The 20483-nt window shown below is 34.1% G+C and overlaps 2 protein-coding genes across 2 annotated transcripts in view; one reads left to right on the plus strand and one right to left on the minus strand.

Annotated features, from left to right (window-relative positions):
- On the plus strand, positions 1-1724 carry LOC125057745 (growth arrest and DNA damage-inducible proteins-interacting protein 1). The gene is made up of 3 exons (XM_047661616.1): positions 1-427; positions 748-983; positions 1446-1724. Exons 1-3 carry the CDS (start codon positions 127-129, stop codon positions 1653-1655), a joined length of 747 nt encoding a protein of 248 aa, XP_047517572.1. The 5' UTR covers positions 1-126; the 3' UTR covers positions 1656-1724.
- A 1678-nt stretch (positions 1725-3402) lies between these two features.
- The window catches only part of LOC125058111, a 38942-nt gene continuing 21861 nt past the window's right edge, over positions 3403-20483 (minus strand). The window contains exons 9-22 of the mRNA XM_047662150.1: positions 17758-17884; positions 17075-17220; positions 12828-13194; positions 11752-11939; positions 10879-11055; positions 9495-9666; positions 8775-8950; positions 7970-8034; positions 7187-7276; positions 6404-6549; positions 6149-6305; positions 5723-5924; positions 5065-5172; positions 3403-3589 (exon numbers count right to left, since the gene is read on the minus strand). Of these exons, the coding sequence (XP_047518106.1) occupies positions 3464-3589; positions 5065-5172; positions 5723-5924; positions 6149-6305; positions 6404-6549; positions 7187-7276; positions 7970-8034; positions 8775-8950; positions 9495-9666; positions 10879-11055; positions 11752-11939; positions 12828-13194; positions 17075-17220; positions 17758-17884 (2247 nt within the window). The 3' untranslated portion in view covers positions 3403-3463. The remainder of the gene's footprint in view (positions 3590-5064; positions 5173-5722; positions 5925-6148; positions 6306-6403; positions 6550-7186; positions 7277-7969; positions 8035-8774; positions 8951-9494; positions 9667-10878; positions 11056-11751; positions 11940-12827; positions 13195-17074; positions 17221-17757; positions 17885-20483) is intronic.

The following is a 20483-nucleotide window of genomic DNA, read 5'->3' on the forward strand; positions in this document are numbered from 1 at the left end:
AGCAGCTTGCAAGCTGTAGATGACAACGTTGATGTTTGAGCTGTGTTAAAATTAAAATACAAAATTTAACCCGATTTAAAAATATAGTAACCAAAGAATTTCTATCATAGCTATTTATTAACAAACATGAATCGTTATATAAAACCAAAAGTATTACGTTCTTTTTTTATAAATACGACCCGTTCAGCGACAACCGTGCCTGAAATAGAACAGAATGAACAGGTTATCATCGATGATACTGAAGATGCACTTGCTAAAGAAGCAGAAATAGAAAAGAAAAGAAATATATCACGTTTATCACACGCTCACTACGATGTAATGAATGGAAGACGGCCTTATGAGGTGCCCAAGCACATAACCCATTTAACAGTAAAATTCAATAGGAAGATGTATGGAAAGTATGGTGCTGCAAGTGGTGTTAATCCAAGTAATGTATAAATCGTACTGTATATAATAATGATACAATAGATTTTCATAACCCACACATATAGAGTATTTAAAATATTCTTAACATTAATAGTAATAATAAAAATAATTAAATAGAGAGCTGGCAGCATTGAGTGAGGAAAGCACCAACTCTGGGGTCACCGGAACTTCCTACCTCCTCTTAATCTCCAACTTAAATCTGTAATCTACTTGAATCTAAAAAATTATGTATATATTTATTTAGATTTTGTGAATTTAATTTACAACTATTGTAAAACTACATCTGCATATAAATAGTCTAATACAGACTGTTATTTATAGGCATATGCTGGCCCACACAAAAAGACATAGAAGAAAAGCGAGAATTTGAAGCTGTAGCATTTCCATTCACAATTCAAGAAATGATGGCTACAGCCGCTCAGAAAAGAAGAGAAGAACAGCTTAAAATCCAGCAACGGGATAATGAGATTGCTATAAAATTTGCAAAACTTGATCAATGGAAGAAAGAACTTCAAGAAAAAATGGCTAAAAAGACAGCTGAAGTTGAAGCAGCAAAGGTAATGCACTATGACTTCCACAACTTGTATTAGTATTGCACTCTAAAGTAAAACTTAAATTTAAATGTTTTTTTTATGTTAAAAGAAATATTAGATACATAGATCTAATATTTAGTATGTGTTAAATAATTCTAACAATGTTATATAGCTCCTAAACTTGTTTACTTAAGTTTAAGGCCTTAAGAGACATTTATGCTGTTTCAAAGTTTAAAGAAGACAATTCTGGAAAATGTGATTTTTGCATAGTATTGACCATGATAACAATTAGAGCTTGCTTTCAATGAAAGTAAATATAATCTTTTTCCTTTTTTCATTATTGCTTTGCTTATAATGTTAGTGTATCATGATATATAGCCTATAGCCATCGTCAAGAATTGGACCATCCAATATAAAAAATAAAGTACTATTGTCACTACCCTAACCCAGGGATCCATCTTACCTTGCCATCTTTGTATGTTTTAGATAAAGAAAGAGCGCCTTGTGGAAGAAGTGAGAAGACACTTTGGCTTCACATTAGACCCACGCGATGAAAGGTTCCAAGAAATGTTAGTAAAGAGGGAAAAAGAACAGAAGAAACGAGAAAAACAAGCAAGAGTTGAGGCTCGTGAAAAGTTGATGATTGCTAAGCTTCAGGAGAAAAAGGGAGAAGTTGCAGAAAAGAGTAGTGGATAGGTTAACTGGAATTGTATATTATGTTATAAATAGTGTAAAATTGTAGTAATAAATGGTTATATATAAGAATTTATTGTATTTATATTCAAAATAAAGATGCGATTTGCCTATAATAATTCAATAAAATTAAGGAATTTGCCTTCAAAGCTTAGCCAATAACACCTTAATAGATACCTTTTCTCGGAATAATATACGGGTCAGTATGTTTATTTGGGCAATGTTCAAGCTATTTTTTTTTTCAGAGAAAGTCCATGACGTTTCTGTAAACGTCAATTTAGTGAACTAATCTGGTCCTGGAACATCGTCCTTTAATGTGGTAATATAGCGTTCCACGAGAAAAATTACTTCTTTTCTAGATACCTAGCTCAAAACCCCTTTTTTCCAAAACTTTAAGGACATTCGCTAATCTCATTTCGATTTCACGAGCAAAGACAGGAGGCTGAACTTTGCATTTTCGTTAATGTATATAATCCCGAGGAAATACCAACTAGGTACGTTGCTAATTTATTTCATGTTGCTAGTTAAAGTTTGAGAATAACCGAATTTTTGTATGATACTTGGGAACGGAGTAAGATCGAAACTTTTGTATATTTATCTTACCCCGCAATATTTCTTTGGGTAAAGACTAAAGATGGAAAGTTGAGATTATTTTGATGTGATTTCGTAACTAAGAATATAGGTCGGTTATCGAAAGCTGGCGCGTTCACAGTACTCACACTAATGCAATTTCACTATACAGTATGTTTAAAAATATTACTTTTTTGCCAAGCTATATATTTTAGTCTACTCTGGTTTTAGTAAAGTTGGGTGGGTTGTAAATAAATAAAAATTTGTCAAATACATATAAATATTGTGCATACGAGGGTGGATCCAAAAGTTCTAAGCCCGACCAAGAACGTAAAAGAGTAGTTTGAGTAAATAATTTTGAATTTTTCGACATAAGCTCCATCTAGCTCAACACACTTCACGTTTACTTCACTAACTATTCTTTCAATACTTCTCTTAGAAACCCCAGTCGCATCTGATGTCACATTAAATATAACATTTTTTCATTAAACTGTTTTTATTAAGATGCTTAAAATAATTAAAAACATTGTGCACCATTTCACGAGATTGCCCTGGTAATGTTTGAAAAAAGATCAACATGTATAAAATAATAATAATATCAAACAGTAAAGATCAACATAAACAGTAGCAAAAGAAAAACAATAACTGTCGCTTTTATACTCATAAGCTTGACCGAGCGCGAGAGAGACGGACAGTCTTTTCATGATGTATTTGTGATTGTATTTCAGTTTGACATCACGTCTCGCGCTTATTCACAGACACTACACAAGCACAAAGTGTAAATGTGTTGAAGCCGCCAGCTTTAGATAACATACCTATACTATAATTAAATATTCCTGTGAACCAGTCGTACCTATCTTGTAATTAAAGTTACAGTAGGATTAAATCACTTGAAAATTTTAGGAAAAAATGACGACGCTGAATATATTCAAATTTATGCACTCCACGCACTCTGGGCGGCTAACTTCGAGTGTGGTTTGGAACGTTAGAAACTGGCGGTTTTGATAAATATACCAGCACACAAATAAATACGTTAAAATTCGTGTTATAGACGATTTGTTTTCTTACCCCATTTTTCATCTTGCCCCTACTTACCTTATTGTGTTGGTTGTGAGTGCTAAATTATAATAAACAATTATTTATTGGTGTAATGTATTTATTGTTAAATAATAGAAAAAAGTAGAAATAAACAAATTTAATCTTTACAAAATATTTAACAGACATATAAAAGTTTCTCCGTTTTAATCTTCATCCGATGACGAGTAAAGTGCGTCTCGTGGATTAAGTTCTGTGGCCCTCGGAGAACATACAAGTGTGTCGGACGAATCACTGATTCCGGAACTAGACGGGCTTGATTCATATTTTACCTTTAATGAAAATCGTAAGGGCATTCATCATACATCACATTAGGTCAGGCCATTCAGAAACGAGACTTAGCGCGAACTATGACTCCAGTATGTCAAAATCTAATACATTTTTGACGTACGGGAGAGTTAACGCGAACTATGAGTCCAGTATATCAAAATCTAATACATTTTTGACGTACGGGAGAGTTAACGCGATCTATGATTCCAGTATGTCAAAATCTAATACATTTTTGACGTACGGGAGAGTTAACGCGAACTATGACTCCAGTATGTCAAAATCTAATACATTTTTGACGTACGGGAGAGTTAACGCGAACTATGACTCCAGTATGTCAAAATCTAATACATTTTTGACGTACGGGAGAGTTAACGCGATCTATGACTCCAGTATGTCAAAATCTAATACATTTTTGACGTACGGGAGAGTTAACGCGATCTATGACTCCAGTATGTCAAAATCTAATACATTTTTGACGTACCGGAGAGTTAACGCGATCTATGACTCCAGTATGTCAAAATCTAATACATTTTTGACGTACGGGAGAGTTAACGCGATCTATGACTCCAGTATGTCAAAATCTAATACATTTTTGACGTACGGGAGAGTTAACGCGATCTATGACTCCAGTATGTCAAAATCTAATACATTTTTGACGTACGGGAGAGTTAACGCGATCTATGACTCCAGTATGTCAAAATCTAATACATTTTTGACGTACGGGAGAGTTAACGCGATCTATGACTCCAGTATGTCAAAATCTAATACATTTTTGACGTACGGGAGAGTTAACGCGATCTATGACTCCAGTATGTCAAAATCTAATACATTTTTGACGTACGGGAGAGTTAACGCGATCTATGACTCCAGTATGTCAAAATCTAATACATTTTTGACGTACGGGAGAGTTAACGCGATCTATGACTCCAGTATGTCAAAATCTAATACATTTTTGACGTACGGGAGAGTTAACGCGAACTATGACTCCAGTATGTCAAAATCTAATACATTTTTGACGTACGGGAGAGTTAACGCGATCTATGACTCCAGTATGTCAAAATCTAATACATTTTTGACGTACGGGAGAGTTAGCGCGAACTATGACTCCAGTTTGTCAAACACATGATAGAAATACTGTCGACTTCTTCCCATAGACATGCCTGTCTGCATACGGTTTTCCTTTACCGTATGAGTATAAATTACGCAAACAAATGAAAATTATCGTTATTGTCAATCGTTGAGAATGATACCGTCGTGGCTTCCAGGCAATTATTGCAATAATGTGAAAGTGTTTCTTTACTTAAAAGTTAAAACCCAACTTTTTATTAACTGCAAAAACCCGAAGCGTAAAAAAAATAACCAATCTTTACCAGAGCCTATAGATTTGTTCTTATTAAATACTTATCTCAAATAGAATTTACATAATTACATTTACAAGAGTTAATATTCATATAAAAATGTCATATTCAATTAATACCTTTTTCTTGTCTCTCTGGCCTGTAGGAATATCGTCAAGGACTTTCTTCTTGCACTCATAGTTTGAATTCATTGTGTCTCCCATTTGTCTTTCAAACATCTCCGGTTTCTATAAAGAGAACAAAACCTAAATTACCTCTGAAAAATCTCTCATAAACAGTATTATAAAACTTCATATTCATTAGGAAGGGAATATATAACTTATACTATTAAATATAGCTTAGTAGTAGATGAACAGCCGTCGACTATTTGAGTCTTAGGCAGTGTTTCCAAACATGGGGCCCAAGCCCCACAGGAGGGCAATTCGAAAATGGACTCAATGTTTTTCATTATGTTTTAAAAATTTACTTATTGTGTTTCGTTAACAATTTCCTAGTAATTTCTTCGTAAAAACTATCATTTAAGTTTCTTGAGTGAACAATTAAAATTTTCATATTAAAATTTATGTTTGTTACATACGGGGTATAAGAATTTTATAACGGCTAAGGTGAGGCATGGCACAAAAAAGTTGAGAAACACTTGTCTAAGGCATATCTGTTTACTCACGATGGTTTCCTTCACCGTACGAGGGAGTGCCTACGTATTTTCGAAAACTGATACAAAATTAGCCTATTATTCATATTATTATTAATAATGAGTTGTCAAATAATTCTCTCTACCACTTCAGCAGAATCTCTGAATCCGTCGCCCAGTAAGTGCGCAGATTTCGTTGTTTTATTCCTGGTGTGATTTTCTAGAAGCTTTATATGTGTGCTCTGTGCTCGTTTGGGCGCGATGTTGATACGCAATTCAGTATCCCGATCGGACACGGGAGATTCTGACGGCGATGATTCTTCTTTCTTTAACTTTTCTTCGCATTGACTGAAATTTATAAAACGAGATCCTTTATACGAATTTTTTAAATTAAAAATATAAATTTACCGATTTTTATAGTTATTTTAAAACACAGACTAGCTAAAAAATCTATAGAATAGGCATTTTATTTGTAGTTTTTTTTTTCATTTGGTGATGAATATTTACATAGCAATATTTATTAGTTCCTTCTCTTGCTAAAACACATAAATACCTATTTTGAAATGCCTTACCCATGACATTGATTATTCTTGATAAAGGCGTAAATATCCTTGAAGGCCTGCTGAATGTATGACAGCGTGTTCTGGTCTATTGGTACTGAACACGACGACTCCGTGCTGCTGGATAGGTCACCGGAGTGCGAGCTTGCTTGGAATGATTGTTCCGAACCTGGAGCGGGATGACACAAAGTTTATTTATTTATTATAACTTAAAACAAAATTAAAACAGTCTGAAAACCCAAGAAATATTCGCAATGTTTCCCATACCCGATGACGTGTTATTGGCCCATAGCTGCATCTGCTGTCGCTTCATCTGCTTCATCTGTTCTACCAGCTGCAAGTTTAGTTCCTCTAGCTGTTGTCGATGAGATATCTCCTCTTGGAGCTGTTCCTCCAGCACTTCCGAGTAATCCCTAAATAATACGAAAAAAGTGTGAAACCAAACTAGGAATAAATATATTATAGAATTAAATAATAATTTAAGATATATTAATTCATGGAAGAAAATATCACTAATAAGCAACACAAATCCCATAAGTTTATAAACGAGATTTATTACCGATATAATTAATTAATATTATTTATTTATTAAATTATAATCATTTAAAAAACTTAATTTTTCGTTCAACTTAATTTCAAACATACTTTTTAGTTTATCGTAACCCTAATATTTTAGTCTTCTGATCGTTTTGTATTATTATATATATAACTGAAAATTAGATAATTTTTACACTAATTCAAACTGTTTTTTATTCACAAAAGCTTGCACTTTTTAGCAATTGGTACTAGAAAAATAAAATACAAGATTTAATGTGACAATCACTTAAAGGCAAACAGGAAGAAAAAAAATCCATTCATAAATTATAAAAACTAAAGGAAAACTAATCTCAAAGTGTGCAACTTGGTCTATGAATAGACCTAGCTCATTTATCAGAAATCACAATCTGGATATCGGTGAGTTTTGGCTTTTTTTGAATAACGTCATAAAATGATATGTCATCATAAATATTTAAAAAACTAAAAAGTTATTAATAACAAAGTTTCACTCACTTCTCTTTCTTTACTGCACTGGTTTTGTTCGTGTATTTGATTGGCGCATTTCTTACATTAGACGCGACTCGGTCTTTGATTATTCCATTTCTGAAATTAATACATAATCTTCATATTTATATTATAATAAATAATATACACAGAACTTCATAAACAAAGCTTTTTACACAAACAATATTTAGTTCTTACATATTAGCAGTTCTTACGTATTAGTTCTGACATATTTTTAGCTCGTTAGAATTCAAACTATTACTTACGTTAATTTAATAAAATCCCAAGAAAAGTACATAATGAACAAATTTACTATTAGTAAAATGTATTTAACCGTTCGGTGAGAATACTTTTTAAATAATATCTAATGTAGTGTAGGAAATAGAGCATTTTTGGCAACGCACTTGCGAGTTGCGAGCCCTCTGGCAATGTGTGTGTCCATGGGCGGCGGTATCACATAACTTCAGGTGAGTTATTCCCCTTGTTACATAAAAAAACGCATAACCCCGAAGAATTATTTGCCTGTGGAAAGAAATGGCATATACAGGACAAGGGACAAATATCTCAATATCAGCGCCCTTACTGAACTTCCAATACCGACTACGTTTGTATACAGTTCGATATAGTTCTCAATATCTGTTAGTATGTAGCGTGATGTCCCACCTTGGGAACGCGCCCAAAAACTCATTATTGGGATCGGGAACGCTGTCAGTAACGCTACTTGAAGTTTTAGAGAAAGCCTTGCTCTATAGACATAAATATATTATGTGTACTTTCTAGTAGAATACTCACTTGGTAACTACATTTTTCACCGATCTAGCGTCTGTTGAACTTCCACTTACACTTAGCCAGGAATACTAAAATAAATATTAATAATCAGACTTAATTAGTCATAAAGGTAGTCCATAAACACAAATAGACAGTCAAAGTGTAAAAATTCCGGTTCCTATTCTCAAAATACAATTCGTACGTAAGTTTTTCTACAATCTACTATATGCACGAATTAATTTCCTACATTACGATTATTAAACATTTATACTTAAATATTAAACGTCGTAGATATTATGTTGGTTATAAAATTGTCAATTGAAACGGATCTTTGACGGAAATGGCAAGTGAAATATTTGAGCGAATATAGTAACCTCCCACCGACATCGTACATTATATAAATACGTTAAAAATACAGTAGGGATGATTTAAATAAACAAGTCAAACATATGAATAACAAGTGAAATTACACGCAAATGAAAAAGTGATAATGAGTGTCCGAAAATAAGGTTTAAAGACCTCGTTACCAGACAATAAAATCTTTAAAAAAAAAGTTGACAGTGACAGTTCTTCGCTTTACGCGCGATTTTACGGGTGTTTCAATTTCAATTCAATTCTATGCGTGGTACTTAGGATATCGGCATCAGTGATTAATTATTATTAATTTCAGATTTCAATCTTGCATTTTAAAGGTCTTGCGTTCTCTCCCAGCTGTTTTCGCGCATAGTAAAGGAAATCGTGAAAACCATGTATAAAATTCAAAAATGGCGTGTGTCATCACCGAAAGGTCGGCAAGACGGCAGGTTTTTTTGCAATAAAGGTTACATACCACTCCTACAGCGCCTCTTTCATTTTCTCTCAAAGCAGCTCGTATCTTTGAGAGGAACTCACTAGCGATAGCGTTATGCCTCATGTCCAATACCACGAGGGTTGTATTAGAACTCATAGTTTGTAACGCCATAGATGCACAGTCGTCTGATAGACCACAGTTTTGGACATCAAATGCTGTAAATTGTTTTTTCTTTTAAGAAAAAGCGTATGTAAAAGGTTTTTCTAGATTAGTGACTACCACAGAGGGATAAATTCTACTTATAATATTCATTATTTGACGTTTTCATCCTTTTCGCATTTATTTACTCTAAAACATTGTCGAGAAGTGTCGATTAATTTAAGTCGTCATGCTAGCTAAACAGTGGTAAGTGGAAAAAAAATAGTTCACAAGAACAGAGAGTGTCTTCCCCTTAGTATAGGAGATGTATTGGATACTTTCTTATGTTAAATATACTTTTTAGTTTATTAGGTTGGTTATAATTTACTTTTTAGTCTAAAGTTAAGGCTAGATAGTTAAACGATGTCTTTGAGCAGAGACAATTAAAAAAAAAATAACTGGCGAAAAAATTGTCTCAGGGTAATATGTCTAAAGTCAGAAGAATATGAATAGTATATGCAGCCATAGACACAATAGAGGAAAAGATTAAAACATGAAAAAACAAGAAAGCATGCTTTAAACTACGTAAAATCTAATTATAGTTGATCACATATCTCTGACCTTTAATCCAAAGGTCATCAGCTAACACATCCAATAGTTTCCCTACACCCTGGTCTCCAAGAGGATTTCCATTTACAGTGATCCGTCGTAATCCAGCCATCGTATCGAGTTCAGGTAAACGATACCGCAAAGTGTGAACCCAATTCTCACTATAGCGGTGGATTTTTTGGTACTGGTATGAGGAATATATTTAGTGAAATTAGTATTAAAAAAACAGCGGCCTCATAATCTCTTTAGGTCTAGGCCTCTGTATATGTTTCGTAGAAGCTTGAAGCTACTACCTCGGGGATAACAGTCACTCACTAGTCACTATTCCAGTTATTTTTCAAGTTTTATAATACAGCTTACTTATTATTTATTTATTAACATTCGCTCGAACGGTGAAGGAAAACATCGTGAGGTAACCGACATGAAAACCGATCCAAAAAGTCGACGGCTTGTGATAGGCACTGGAGGCTGATCACCTACCTACTATAAGATTAAAAAATGATCATGAAACAGATTCAGAAATCTGAGGCCCAGACCTAAAGAGGTTGTAGTGCCACTGATTTATTTTTTTACGTACTTCAAGTTAAAAAAGTGCGCAATCTGAATCATTCGATTGCGCGATCGGTATAAAAAAATTGACGACAGCTAATCACTTGTATATACAGAATTACGATCACAGAAATATAATATGCATAAACAGTAATCTCCCTTATAACACAGTTCTCTTATAACGAATTTTCATATTAAGCGAGGTAGACGGGTATTTCGCCATATAAACATAACATTTAAAAACATTAATATTTATTAATATACATTGTTTTGCCTCTGGTTCATTATTATAAGTTCTACAATTATTCTTCGTCGCCTTAAATTTTATAAATTGTGAAATCGATATACAGCGATAAGCACGATATTATATTTCCCTAGAATAAATAATGATTATTCATTTTAAACTTAAGTTGAATGAGGCCTTTTAAAAGTTTTAATAGGTCACGCACATTTGCAGGACACACATCGGTCCCATTTGGAATAAGCATAGACTATCTAATACATATATAAAGTTCTCGTGTCACAGTTTTCGTTGCCATACTCCTCCGAAACGGCTTGACCGATTTTGATGAAATTTTTTGTGCTTATCCGGTATCTATGAGAATCGGCCAACATCTATTTTTCATCCCCCTAAATGTTAGGGGTAGTCCACCCCTAAATTTTTATTTTTATTTTTTAGACAAAATTTTTAATTTCAATTTTTTTATGATACAGCATAAAAAATACATACCACCCCTAATTTTCACCCCTCTACGATAAACCCCTATTTTGGTTTTATGAATGATTTACATGGCAAAACTACGTTTGCCCGGTCAGCTAATATTTAATAAATCTTTCATAAAAATACCTTAACTAAATCAGCAATATAACCAGCAGCCAGTGGCGTGAGGTCACAGCCGCTAAGATCCAGTGTGAGAACGTTTGGCAAACTTCGAATCGCCTTACATATGGCCAGGCAGCCTGCGTCACCGATGAGACATCGGGGAAGATAAAGATGCTGGAGTGTATTGTTTGCTAGTAACGCCTATAACACGATGATAACTTCCTTTCAAAATCGTTTAAAAATGGACATAGAATTAAAAAACTAAGGTATAATGTAACAAGTACATTGTAAAGTTTGAAATGTTAGGATTCAAAGTGGTGACACTTCTAATATAAAATTTGAATAATGGCTGTTCGGATAAGATTCTGAAGCAAGGCTTAGTTGTGTTTTTCACGTTCATTTTAAGACGTAGGTTGACACTACAAAAAAATTGATATACAATCAATTAAGCGCAATTTTATTCTTGCTTTTTAATTTATTACCTTTATTGGTGTACCACAAAAAATGGTTCGGTGGCCGTTGATACATTATTTTAACTTAAAATAATAAGCCCTGAGTACATCCCTTTATAATAGTAGGTAACTATTTTAAAACACTCACTAAGATATGAAAAAATTGAGGGCGTACCTACCTATAAATAAATTTTCAAACATATAATCAAATTCAAAATGCGTCAGTGAGTGAGTGATAAAAAAGTAAGTGATCAAGTGTGACGATCAGCCGACTTAAAACATTATGCACTAATAAAAATTTATTAAAAAAAAATATATACGTATCAACAATTGGAAGACCGTAGAGTCTACGGTATACATCAACGGCGTAAATGAATCAATTAAGGTTACGAACTTGCGTTATATAATATACATATATACCCATAATATATACATTTATACATACCTCGCAAATAGGATTTAAATATGGTATTTTCAAAGGGAGACCCTCGAGTAGAAATGACGTCAGAAGCGTCGTGTTTGATAGAAGTTGTGACGTCGCCTCTACTAGATTGCTCAGCATGAAGTTAGTCAAGATCACTGCCCGCTTGTTCACCGTTTTAGCTAATCTTTCGCAATCTATCTGTTCCAGTACTGTAATTACCGATTTTTTAAGTATGTATGGCTTGTAGTTTGAAACTCAGAGAGTATATTTGGTTTCAGGACTTGGAGATCAGAAAATTAATTGATATATCTTTTGCATCCCATCACCCCATTTGTCCCTTTCAAACGCGTTATGGCCAAAACTCACCGATATCCAGATTGTGCATTCTGATAAACGGGCTAGGTCTGGATATCCATAGTTGCTACCCTCACAATTTGATATGAATTATCCTTTAGTTTTTATAATTTTATTTTATTAAATCTCTTTGTGTATATTATGTACGCCTGCCTTGTCAAATAGATTGAAGTGCATAACGTGGATATAATGGAGAGACTAGGTTTAACCCCCAAGCCAGAATCTCAGGCAGTAGTAAAAACTTTTGGATGTACCGCGCGCACACTCTAGCGAGGCGCAAAAAGTTTTCCATCGAGGAAGACCTATTTGTTTCTACTCTGGCTGAGTTCAGAAGAGCTGCTTTTATTATTAGTTATAAGCTTAGTATATATTTATTAATCTAATTTTGAATTATCTGTGTAGGTATTATTTTTGTAGTTGAACTACAGTAGAAAATGGGAGATTGTTTACAAATTTCAATACACTTCACAAAACTTTAATTTTTTTTTTAAATACTTAGACGCATTTCCGGGAGCAAAAATCACTTGGAGGTGTTCTAATCAAGGTGCCCCGAGACTCCTGCATAATCAGTATCATCAGATTCGGGGGACCGATTTTAAGATCAAACCCGGCTGATCACCTACTTGCCTATTAGATTGACAAATTATCGTTAAACTGAAACAGAAATCTGAGGCTCTATTTATCTATCTATTTATAAAGAACCACGCTCTATAGCATGCAATGCAATACATACAATTTCTTACCCGTTTTTACTTGTTGACGACATTTTATAGCCACACTGTGTAGACTCAAATCGCAACTAAGCGCGTTCAATATCGGCGGCCAATCTGCATATTTGATCCTGTCCACACAAAAGTCTAGGACTTTTCCGTTACCCGTTGGTAAAACATTCGTGAGCGGGGTTAAATTTTGCAACTTGCAACACTTCAAATAACATTGGTGGAAAATGCGACTACTCTTCACCTCGCTCTTTCCGACCATTTTTATAAAAAACTTATATGAGCAGAAATTGGTTATCAGAAATACGGGTAAAATACAGAAATGCACAAAAACAATAATGACACTATGTTCGAAATCGGAAATTCTTTTTTCAATAGAGTCGTTTAGGCTAAAAAGTATTTACTACGTTTCTTAACAGAGTATAGTACCTACTAAGTACTTTGCGCATAAATATTGGTATTTATGTCACACAATGCCGTTAAGGTTGCAAAATTCCATCTCTCGTTAATACACACCATAGTGACATTATTTAAGTATAGATACCGTCAAACTTCTTGAGCATTAAACAAGGGAGTGGGGGAAAGTTTGCACATCGTACACATACGAGGACACAAACGTCAACTGATTTGCCAATCACGCGTTCGACACGTCCCTAAAAATCACCATTTTGAAATACTCAAGCGCGTCAGATTAAGATATAATATATGGTTCATCTTTATGTCCTAGACGTGATGTCTCGTAATCTGACGATTATCTGGAGGGATTCGCCTAATCTGATAATATAATTTTTTTTTTTTTAAATCATTGAACTTAATTGATTGATAAGCTCTGGAAATAGCAAAAAAAGTATGTTGATCAAATAAAACTTGTATTGATTATATAGTAATTTAAAAAAAATGCTTATAAAGAATAAAACATAAAAATTAGCCGGAAGAACCGGTTTACTTCGACGATATTCTAAAATATTTATACATTTTTCTAATGTTTATAATGTAAATTTAATTGATTTTTGCAAAGAAGTTTCACCACAAAATACATACATTATATTAATATTACTCATAGGTAATATTTTTAAACTAATATAGGCATCACGCAGCCGCACGTATTAAACTTTATCGACGAATTTTTCTGACTTCGGCTTGTGGAAATCGTCAGATTATACCTACGAAGTCGGCCCCAAGGTCTGGCATAAATGGAAATAATGATAAAAACAAAACTACTGATCAGTTTTTAATGAGTGATATATCAAATTATTGTACATTAATTAAGGGATAGAAATAGCAAATTATTCGAAATGGCCTCCCTTATTTTTAATACAGGCCCTTAAGTGACGCGGCCAGTCGTCTATCGCAGCACACACCATATTCATGTTGATTTCAGTGACTTTTACACAGACCTTCCTCTCTAAGACCTGCCAAATTTTATAGTCCAAAGGTTTAAGGTCCGGACTGGAGGAAGGCCAATCCTCATGTCTAATTAAGTCGATGTTTTGCGACTCAAACCAGGCTTGAGTGGTCTTGGCTTTGTGTGCAGGTGTGGAGTCTTGCTGGAAAACGAAGTGATGTCAGGCAAATAGCGTGCTGGACAGGTCTATGACAAGCCGATCCAAAACCTCTCTTGCTGGCCTCTTCCATTTCTTCGTGTGCTTGCTTTTATTTTTGCACACAGGGAGTCAAAACCAGAACAAAGGTGTACTTGCGCTAGTCTTGACTCCCTTTTCGCAAAAATAAACTTGAGTTGGCCCGTAATAGGACACTCCCAACCAGACCATTACTGATGATGGATGATGTCCATGTTGCAACCTCGAAACTTTATTTCCAGCTTCTTCAGAACTAGCATACACTCTATCATTATGTTTATTGTACTTCTCTTTAATATGGAAAATTTTTTCATCCGTAAAGAGGATATCACTGTGTCGGCTTTTCGCGTACCGCTTTAACAACACCCGCGATCTCTTAAGCCTTATTGCTTTTAGACGAGCATTAAGTAAGTGCCCACTCTTTTTTTTGTATGCTCGTAGACCAAGATCTTCATTTAAAACTTTTTTTACTCTTTTCCTACTGACACCCCATCTACAAAACCGTCGACTTCTGTTTTCGGACAGGATTCCTTGCTATCCGCGCCTCGATATATAGCTTTGATTACTGCTGGTGTTTTTTTTTATAAAACCATGTTCGAAATTTTAAAATGATGTGACAGTGACAGAACTTTTGGACCAACTACGTATATTCTTCGTCATCCTTGAATTATTTCCTTCAAAATAAAAAAAAATCAGCCACGCTCGAGAATGTCGAGGTGAAATTTTTTTTTACAACTTTGCAGCCCTCCCCTTTCTTTACAGTACTTGCAAATTGTAACCCTACCTTAATCTGACGCGCTCGAGAAAGTTTTATGATTATTATTTTTTTTACTAATTGATCCTTTATCCTTGACGGGCATGCCCACTTAACCGGGTACAAGGTATCCCCCTGTATTTTAATCTGTCACGCTGTAGTAAATTCCGAAATCCCCTGCGGGGTCCCCAACTAATATGACGTACTAAAATTGTAAACATGTAAAGAAATTTTTTACGTGTTAATTATCACTCTAAATTACAAATAAATATTTCGATGAAAGTCTCCAACAAAATTTACCTCTAAACTAGTATAAGACAGATAAGATACATTTAGAAGCGTACTACGTCGATTCTACTAATCTGTAACCGTTTTTACACGTTACTGAGGTGAATTTTTAATTCTTATTAATGTTTATTTATTTACTAGTTATTTTACTCCATAATTCTTTAGAAAGCCTTGTTTTGTGTCAAATTGCGTATTCCTAGACCAAAAGGCAGAAAGAAAAAGTAAAGTAAAATCTTGATATTAAATTCTTTAAAAAAAATTAGTATTGTAAACCACAGATAAAAATCGTAAAATAAAAAACAATTTTCCCATATTAGTACTATATTTGTGACGTCGGTTGTTAAACAAATAGCTGTTAGAATTACAAACACTGATAAAATAAAAGTCGAACTAAATGGCAATTTTTAAGACGGAGGTTATTATTCTAATTCGTTTCCCAAATCAGAATCTCGTCTGGAATGTCAAAATATCAAATAAGTCAATCTTCGAACGGAAAAAAGGTTAGACAGCTCTTGAATCTAGATAGTTTGATTAACGTTCTAGAACACGGGTCGAAGAGTCAGATTAGAATTTTTTTTATTTTTCCTTTTACAATATAAGGCTCGTAAAGAACGTCAAAACTTAAGATGTCAAACTTGGCATCTATCAAAATGTTTTGACAGATCTTTGAGATAGACGTTTCCGAAGTTATTGCCCATTAAACCTACACCACTTAATAATAATGGTATTGTTTCTAACAATTGAATAATAAATTATATCTTATAAGATTATTTGGCAGTTGTATTAAAATTTTATTAACAATTATATTATTAAAATATCTCTCTTGTATTTAGTTATAGCAATAATTACATTTTCATTTCATAGTTTTAGGTTTAAAAACACCAACAAAAGACAAAAGCAAATTATATAAAAAAAATCAAGATGTACTTTGAAGAGTCAACAAATTTACTTTCAACATTAGTAAATATTAAAATATAAAATCCCTATAATATTTTATCACATTACGCTTACTTAAATTGTTTTACAATATAAAAATATAACAATAAATACTTTTTTATATACCTAAGGCGACGCATTGTCATTTGTCAAAAATGTCATTGTCAAGTTGAACTCTGAAACTAGGTCTGGTAACATTTAGAATTAAATTCAGGTACATAGTACAATGTCCAAATTACTTTTATTTTATATGTTTTAGGTGTTTGAATATAAAATTTAAGGCAAATACAGAAGAGTGAGAAGAGATATGTCGACATTTCTTTTTTTTAATAGAGACACTTTTATTTGCTCCGTAAGTTGTATGATCCGATTATAAAATATACATTAAGTTAATTAAGATATAGGACCTCTAGTATATTCTTTAGCTGAATTTTGTACCTTACGAAAAGTCATGGGCAGACACGATCATACTTAGCACACCTTCGATATTTTTTTTATAGAACAGTACAACCAACTCGCGAGTGCGTTGCCAGAAATATATATTTTTTTGTTTAAGCTTAAGATTCTTTTCGAAAACGTATATGTCAAGTTTAAATATAAATAGAGATACAGAAGATAGTAGAAGAGGGTAGAAGGCGCCAAAATGATCTGCAAAAAGTCTGCTGCAGCCCGAGATGGCTCCAAGGTTTGAAACCTTATTCCCAGAAATTCTATGATGCATTCGCCACAAACGTGATTGGTCTATCGGATTCCGGTTGATCTGACTCGGGCTCGGATTCCTCCATATTAGATCGCCACTCACTTTCCGTTTCCGAAAATATGCTTCTCTCTAATTCTTCTATTTCTATCTCTTCCACTTCTAATAAAATTAAAAAGTTAAAATTTAACCTGTTTGTCAAAACCATCATTTTAAAACATAACAACTTAAAAACTACATTAATTAATGCCGCGTTGGCCTAGTGGCTTCAGCATACGACCTTATTCCCGAGGTCGTAGGTTCGATCTCGGGCTGTGCACCAATGGACTTTCTTTCAATGTGCATTAACATTCGCTCGAACAGTGAAGGAACACATCGTGAGGAAACACACTTGCCTTAGACCCAAAAAGTCGACGTCGTGTGTCTGACAATGGGGGTTGATCACCTACTTGCCTATTATATTGACAAATGATCATAAAACAGATACAGAAATTTGAGACCCAGAGCTAAAAAGGTTGTAGCGCTACTGATTTATTTTTTTATTTACGTTAATAAATGATAATGTTCTTAACATCAAAATAAAATATCAATATTTACAATGGTCAGATATATCCTCTGTGTTTTATAGGAGCTAGTAAATTGTATGTACAGCGGATTATATTGACAGGATCACGAGTGAAAATGTAATTTTTTTTGTACCTTCAGCCAAAAAATCTCCAGACCAATCGTTGTCAAACTCGAGTTGTTTGTTGAGATCGCGTTCATCCGGGGACTGCACGGCATCTGTGTCCGCGTCCGTTACGTCATAGATCTCTGTCATTTTCATCTGAAAATACATATTCTATATAAAGGTGCGTACAGACTATATAACATGTTATACAACATTGCTATATAACATGTTTCAGATAATGTGGACACTGAATGTTATAAAACATGTTATAATAACATGTTATCGATGTGTATTCTAGGACGAACCCAGCATCTACGTTTTTTTGTTTTTCTTTTGTTATTTAAAATGGTTATATAACATTATTATATTGCATTGTTATTCTAATGTGTACAGTATTGTTTTATGTTATAATGTTCAATAACAAGGTTACTTAATGTGGACATGTTATAAAACACAAGTTATATAATATGTTACATAGTCTGTACGCACCCTAAGAATTATTACGCCCTTTTCTTGAAGGACCCTAAGTCGAATTGGTTCCGAAATAGATCGATGGTGCAACGACGGACGTCAAGGTGATACGGGTGGATTTTCGTATTCTGCCTCGACGTCCGATGATGAAACTCAGCTGCAGGTATTAATCCGAACAACTCGTCTGAACACTCTCCATGGTAAATGCGGTAGAAGATGCAGAAAGACCCAAATCTTTACGATACGCCAAGGGATCAAGCCGGTCGAAAATATTGATTGTCGACGATTCGTACCGCTCTTCGTAGGAATTGGTACTGGGGAGCTCCCGCCCAGAAGTGATAACAATTATCCATGTGGGCCCGAATTTGCGCTTTATACAGTTACAAGCGGTGGCCCGGAGTGAAGTACCGTCTTGTCTCGCTAAACACACCAAGCTTTTTGGAGGCTAATTTAGCCTTTCCGCCCTAATGACCGCAAAACTGAACGTCGTTTGATAATTCATTGCCAAGTATGTATTGCGATGCTGGCTGTGACTTTAAGACTGTCTTCGAAGAGAGAAGTAGCGACAAAGGGTGGTTTTTTTACGGAAAAAACACAAATAAGAAATCTACGGGACAAAACGTATAAAGCGTTAGCGAACCACAAATAGTATTTTTATCCATTTTGTTCTTTCTTCTGTCCTTAGGTTTATATTCAATGAATTAGGCCTTAAAAATTTTAATACTCATTTATGGATCTAGCGTCATTGGTTTCGATTCTATCATAGATAAGAATTTTTACAGAGTCAATGATATTTTAGTGCAAAGTACAAAGCATTAAAAATAATGATAATAATCTTACGTCATTTATTGCCTGGTTATCGTTTAATGCACAATGTTGTGAACTATCAACGGTAAACATTACCTTAGCCATGTAAACACGAGTTTTATTAATTGGATGTCGAGGTTATCGTTAATGATTTATTCAGTTTATAATATTTTATTTCTGTTTATACGATATTTTAAACCCTCCTTTTAACAACTCCTCTGAAAACTCTCCATGGTCAATGCGGTAGATGATGCAGAGTGACCACACAACACCAAGTGGTCAACGAGATTGGTCGTCGACGATTTGAACCGCTCTTCGTACGGTCAAGTGGAAGGAGCTGGTACTGGGGAGATCCCTTCATGTGGGATCGAATTTGCGCTTTATACAGTTGCAAGCGGCGGCACCGAGTGCTTTTTAATCATTGACAGGGGTAGTGTAAAACATTTAAAATGGCCGAAATAAAGATGGTCGCCATACAAATGAAACTTTGGTATCGCACAATCGAGCTTTTAATTTATAGAGCGCCGTTTTCAGAGACACAGATATAAATTTATATATTTTTAGGAATAAGATTATGGTCGATAAATACTTCTGAGATTTACTATGCGTATTCTTGTATTGTAGAAGAATTATCGTTTATCAAGTATTTTATCCATTTGCATCGAAAATGCAAAACAAACAGATAGGAGTGTCAGGGGTCAGGCGAGAGTGGCGCGACAACCCTCCACGCGTCACGCGATGATAAACGATTGTTATTCACCAACATTTTCTCATATTAAGTTAGCATTTATAATAGCAGAATTTAAACTGTGATTTGTTACCAGCAAAACTTTTATCTATATAATCAGCTTCAGTTCTACTTTTTAAATTTTTAACATGTTACCTATATGTTACGATATCATAATAAAATATCACAAAAACTGATGTTTTTGATGGGCTGATAATGATTCATTTATTATTTATAATATATCCAATATTAGTAATCTTTGTTGCTTTGTGTTGAGGTGTATTTTAAATATTTTTCCGTATCAGATTTAAGTAACAGATCACGGATCATACTACGGTCATATATTCAACAAACGTTAAAAGAAATTTATATTCATCCTAATGTACTTTTGTTTGTTTGATTGTCTTGGATAGTCAACTAAAGAAAGCTTTAGATAGCTCCCTAGTGGCAGTGCCAGGTACACTGTCTCAGGGAGCGTTCAAGTATTACGTAACGAATTTTTTGTCCTCATGTAAAACGTTACGATGCGGGGCGGGAATTAAATTACGCGTTATTGTTAATATTATTTTCGATTTTCCAGTACTTTACACCACATAATGGTAACTTTTAGGTATAAAGAGTCACAGGGTGGTCACGAAACGTTTTACTATTGAATACAGATAAACTATACGGCGCGTTACATGGGGGGGGGGGGGGGTCAATAATCTCCAAATGGCGTGAAGTGATGCAGTAGGTTCATCTTATTGTAAT

Source organism: Pieris napi, chromosome 17, assembly GCF_905475465.1.
Source record: "Pieris napi chromosome 17, ilPieNapi1.2, whole genome shotgun sequence".
Classification (NCBI taxonomy): Eukaryota; Metazoa; Arthropoda; class Insecta; order Lepidoptera; family Pieridae; genus Pieris; species Pieris napi.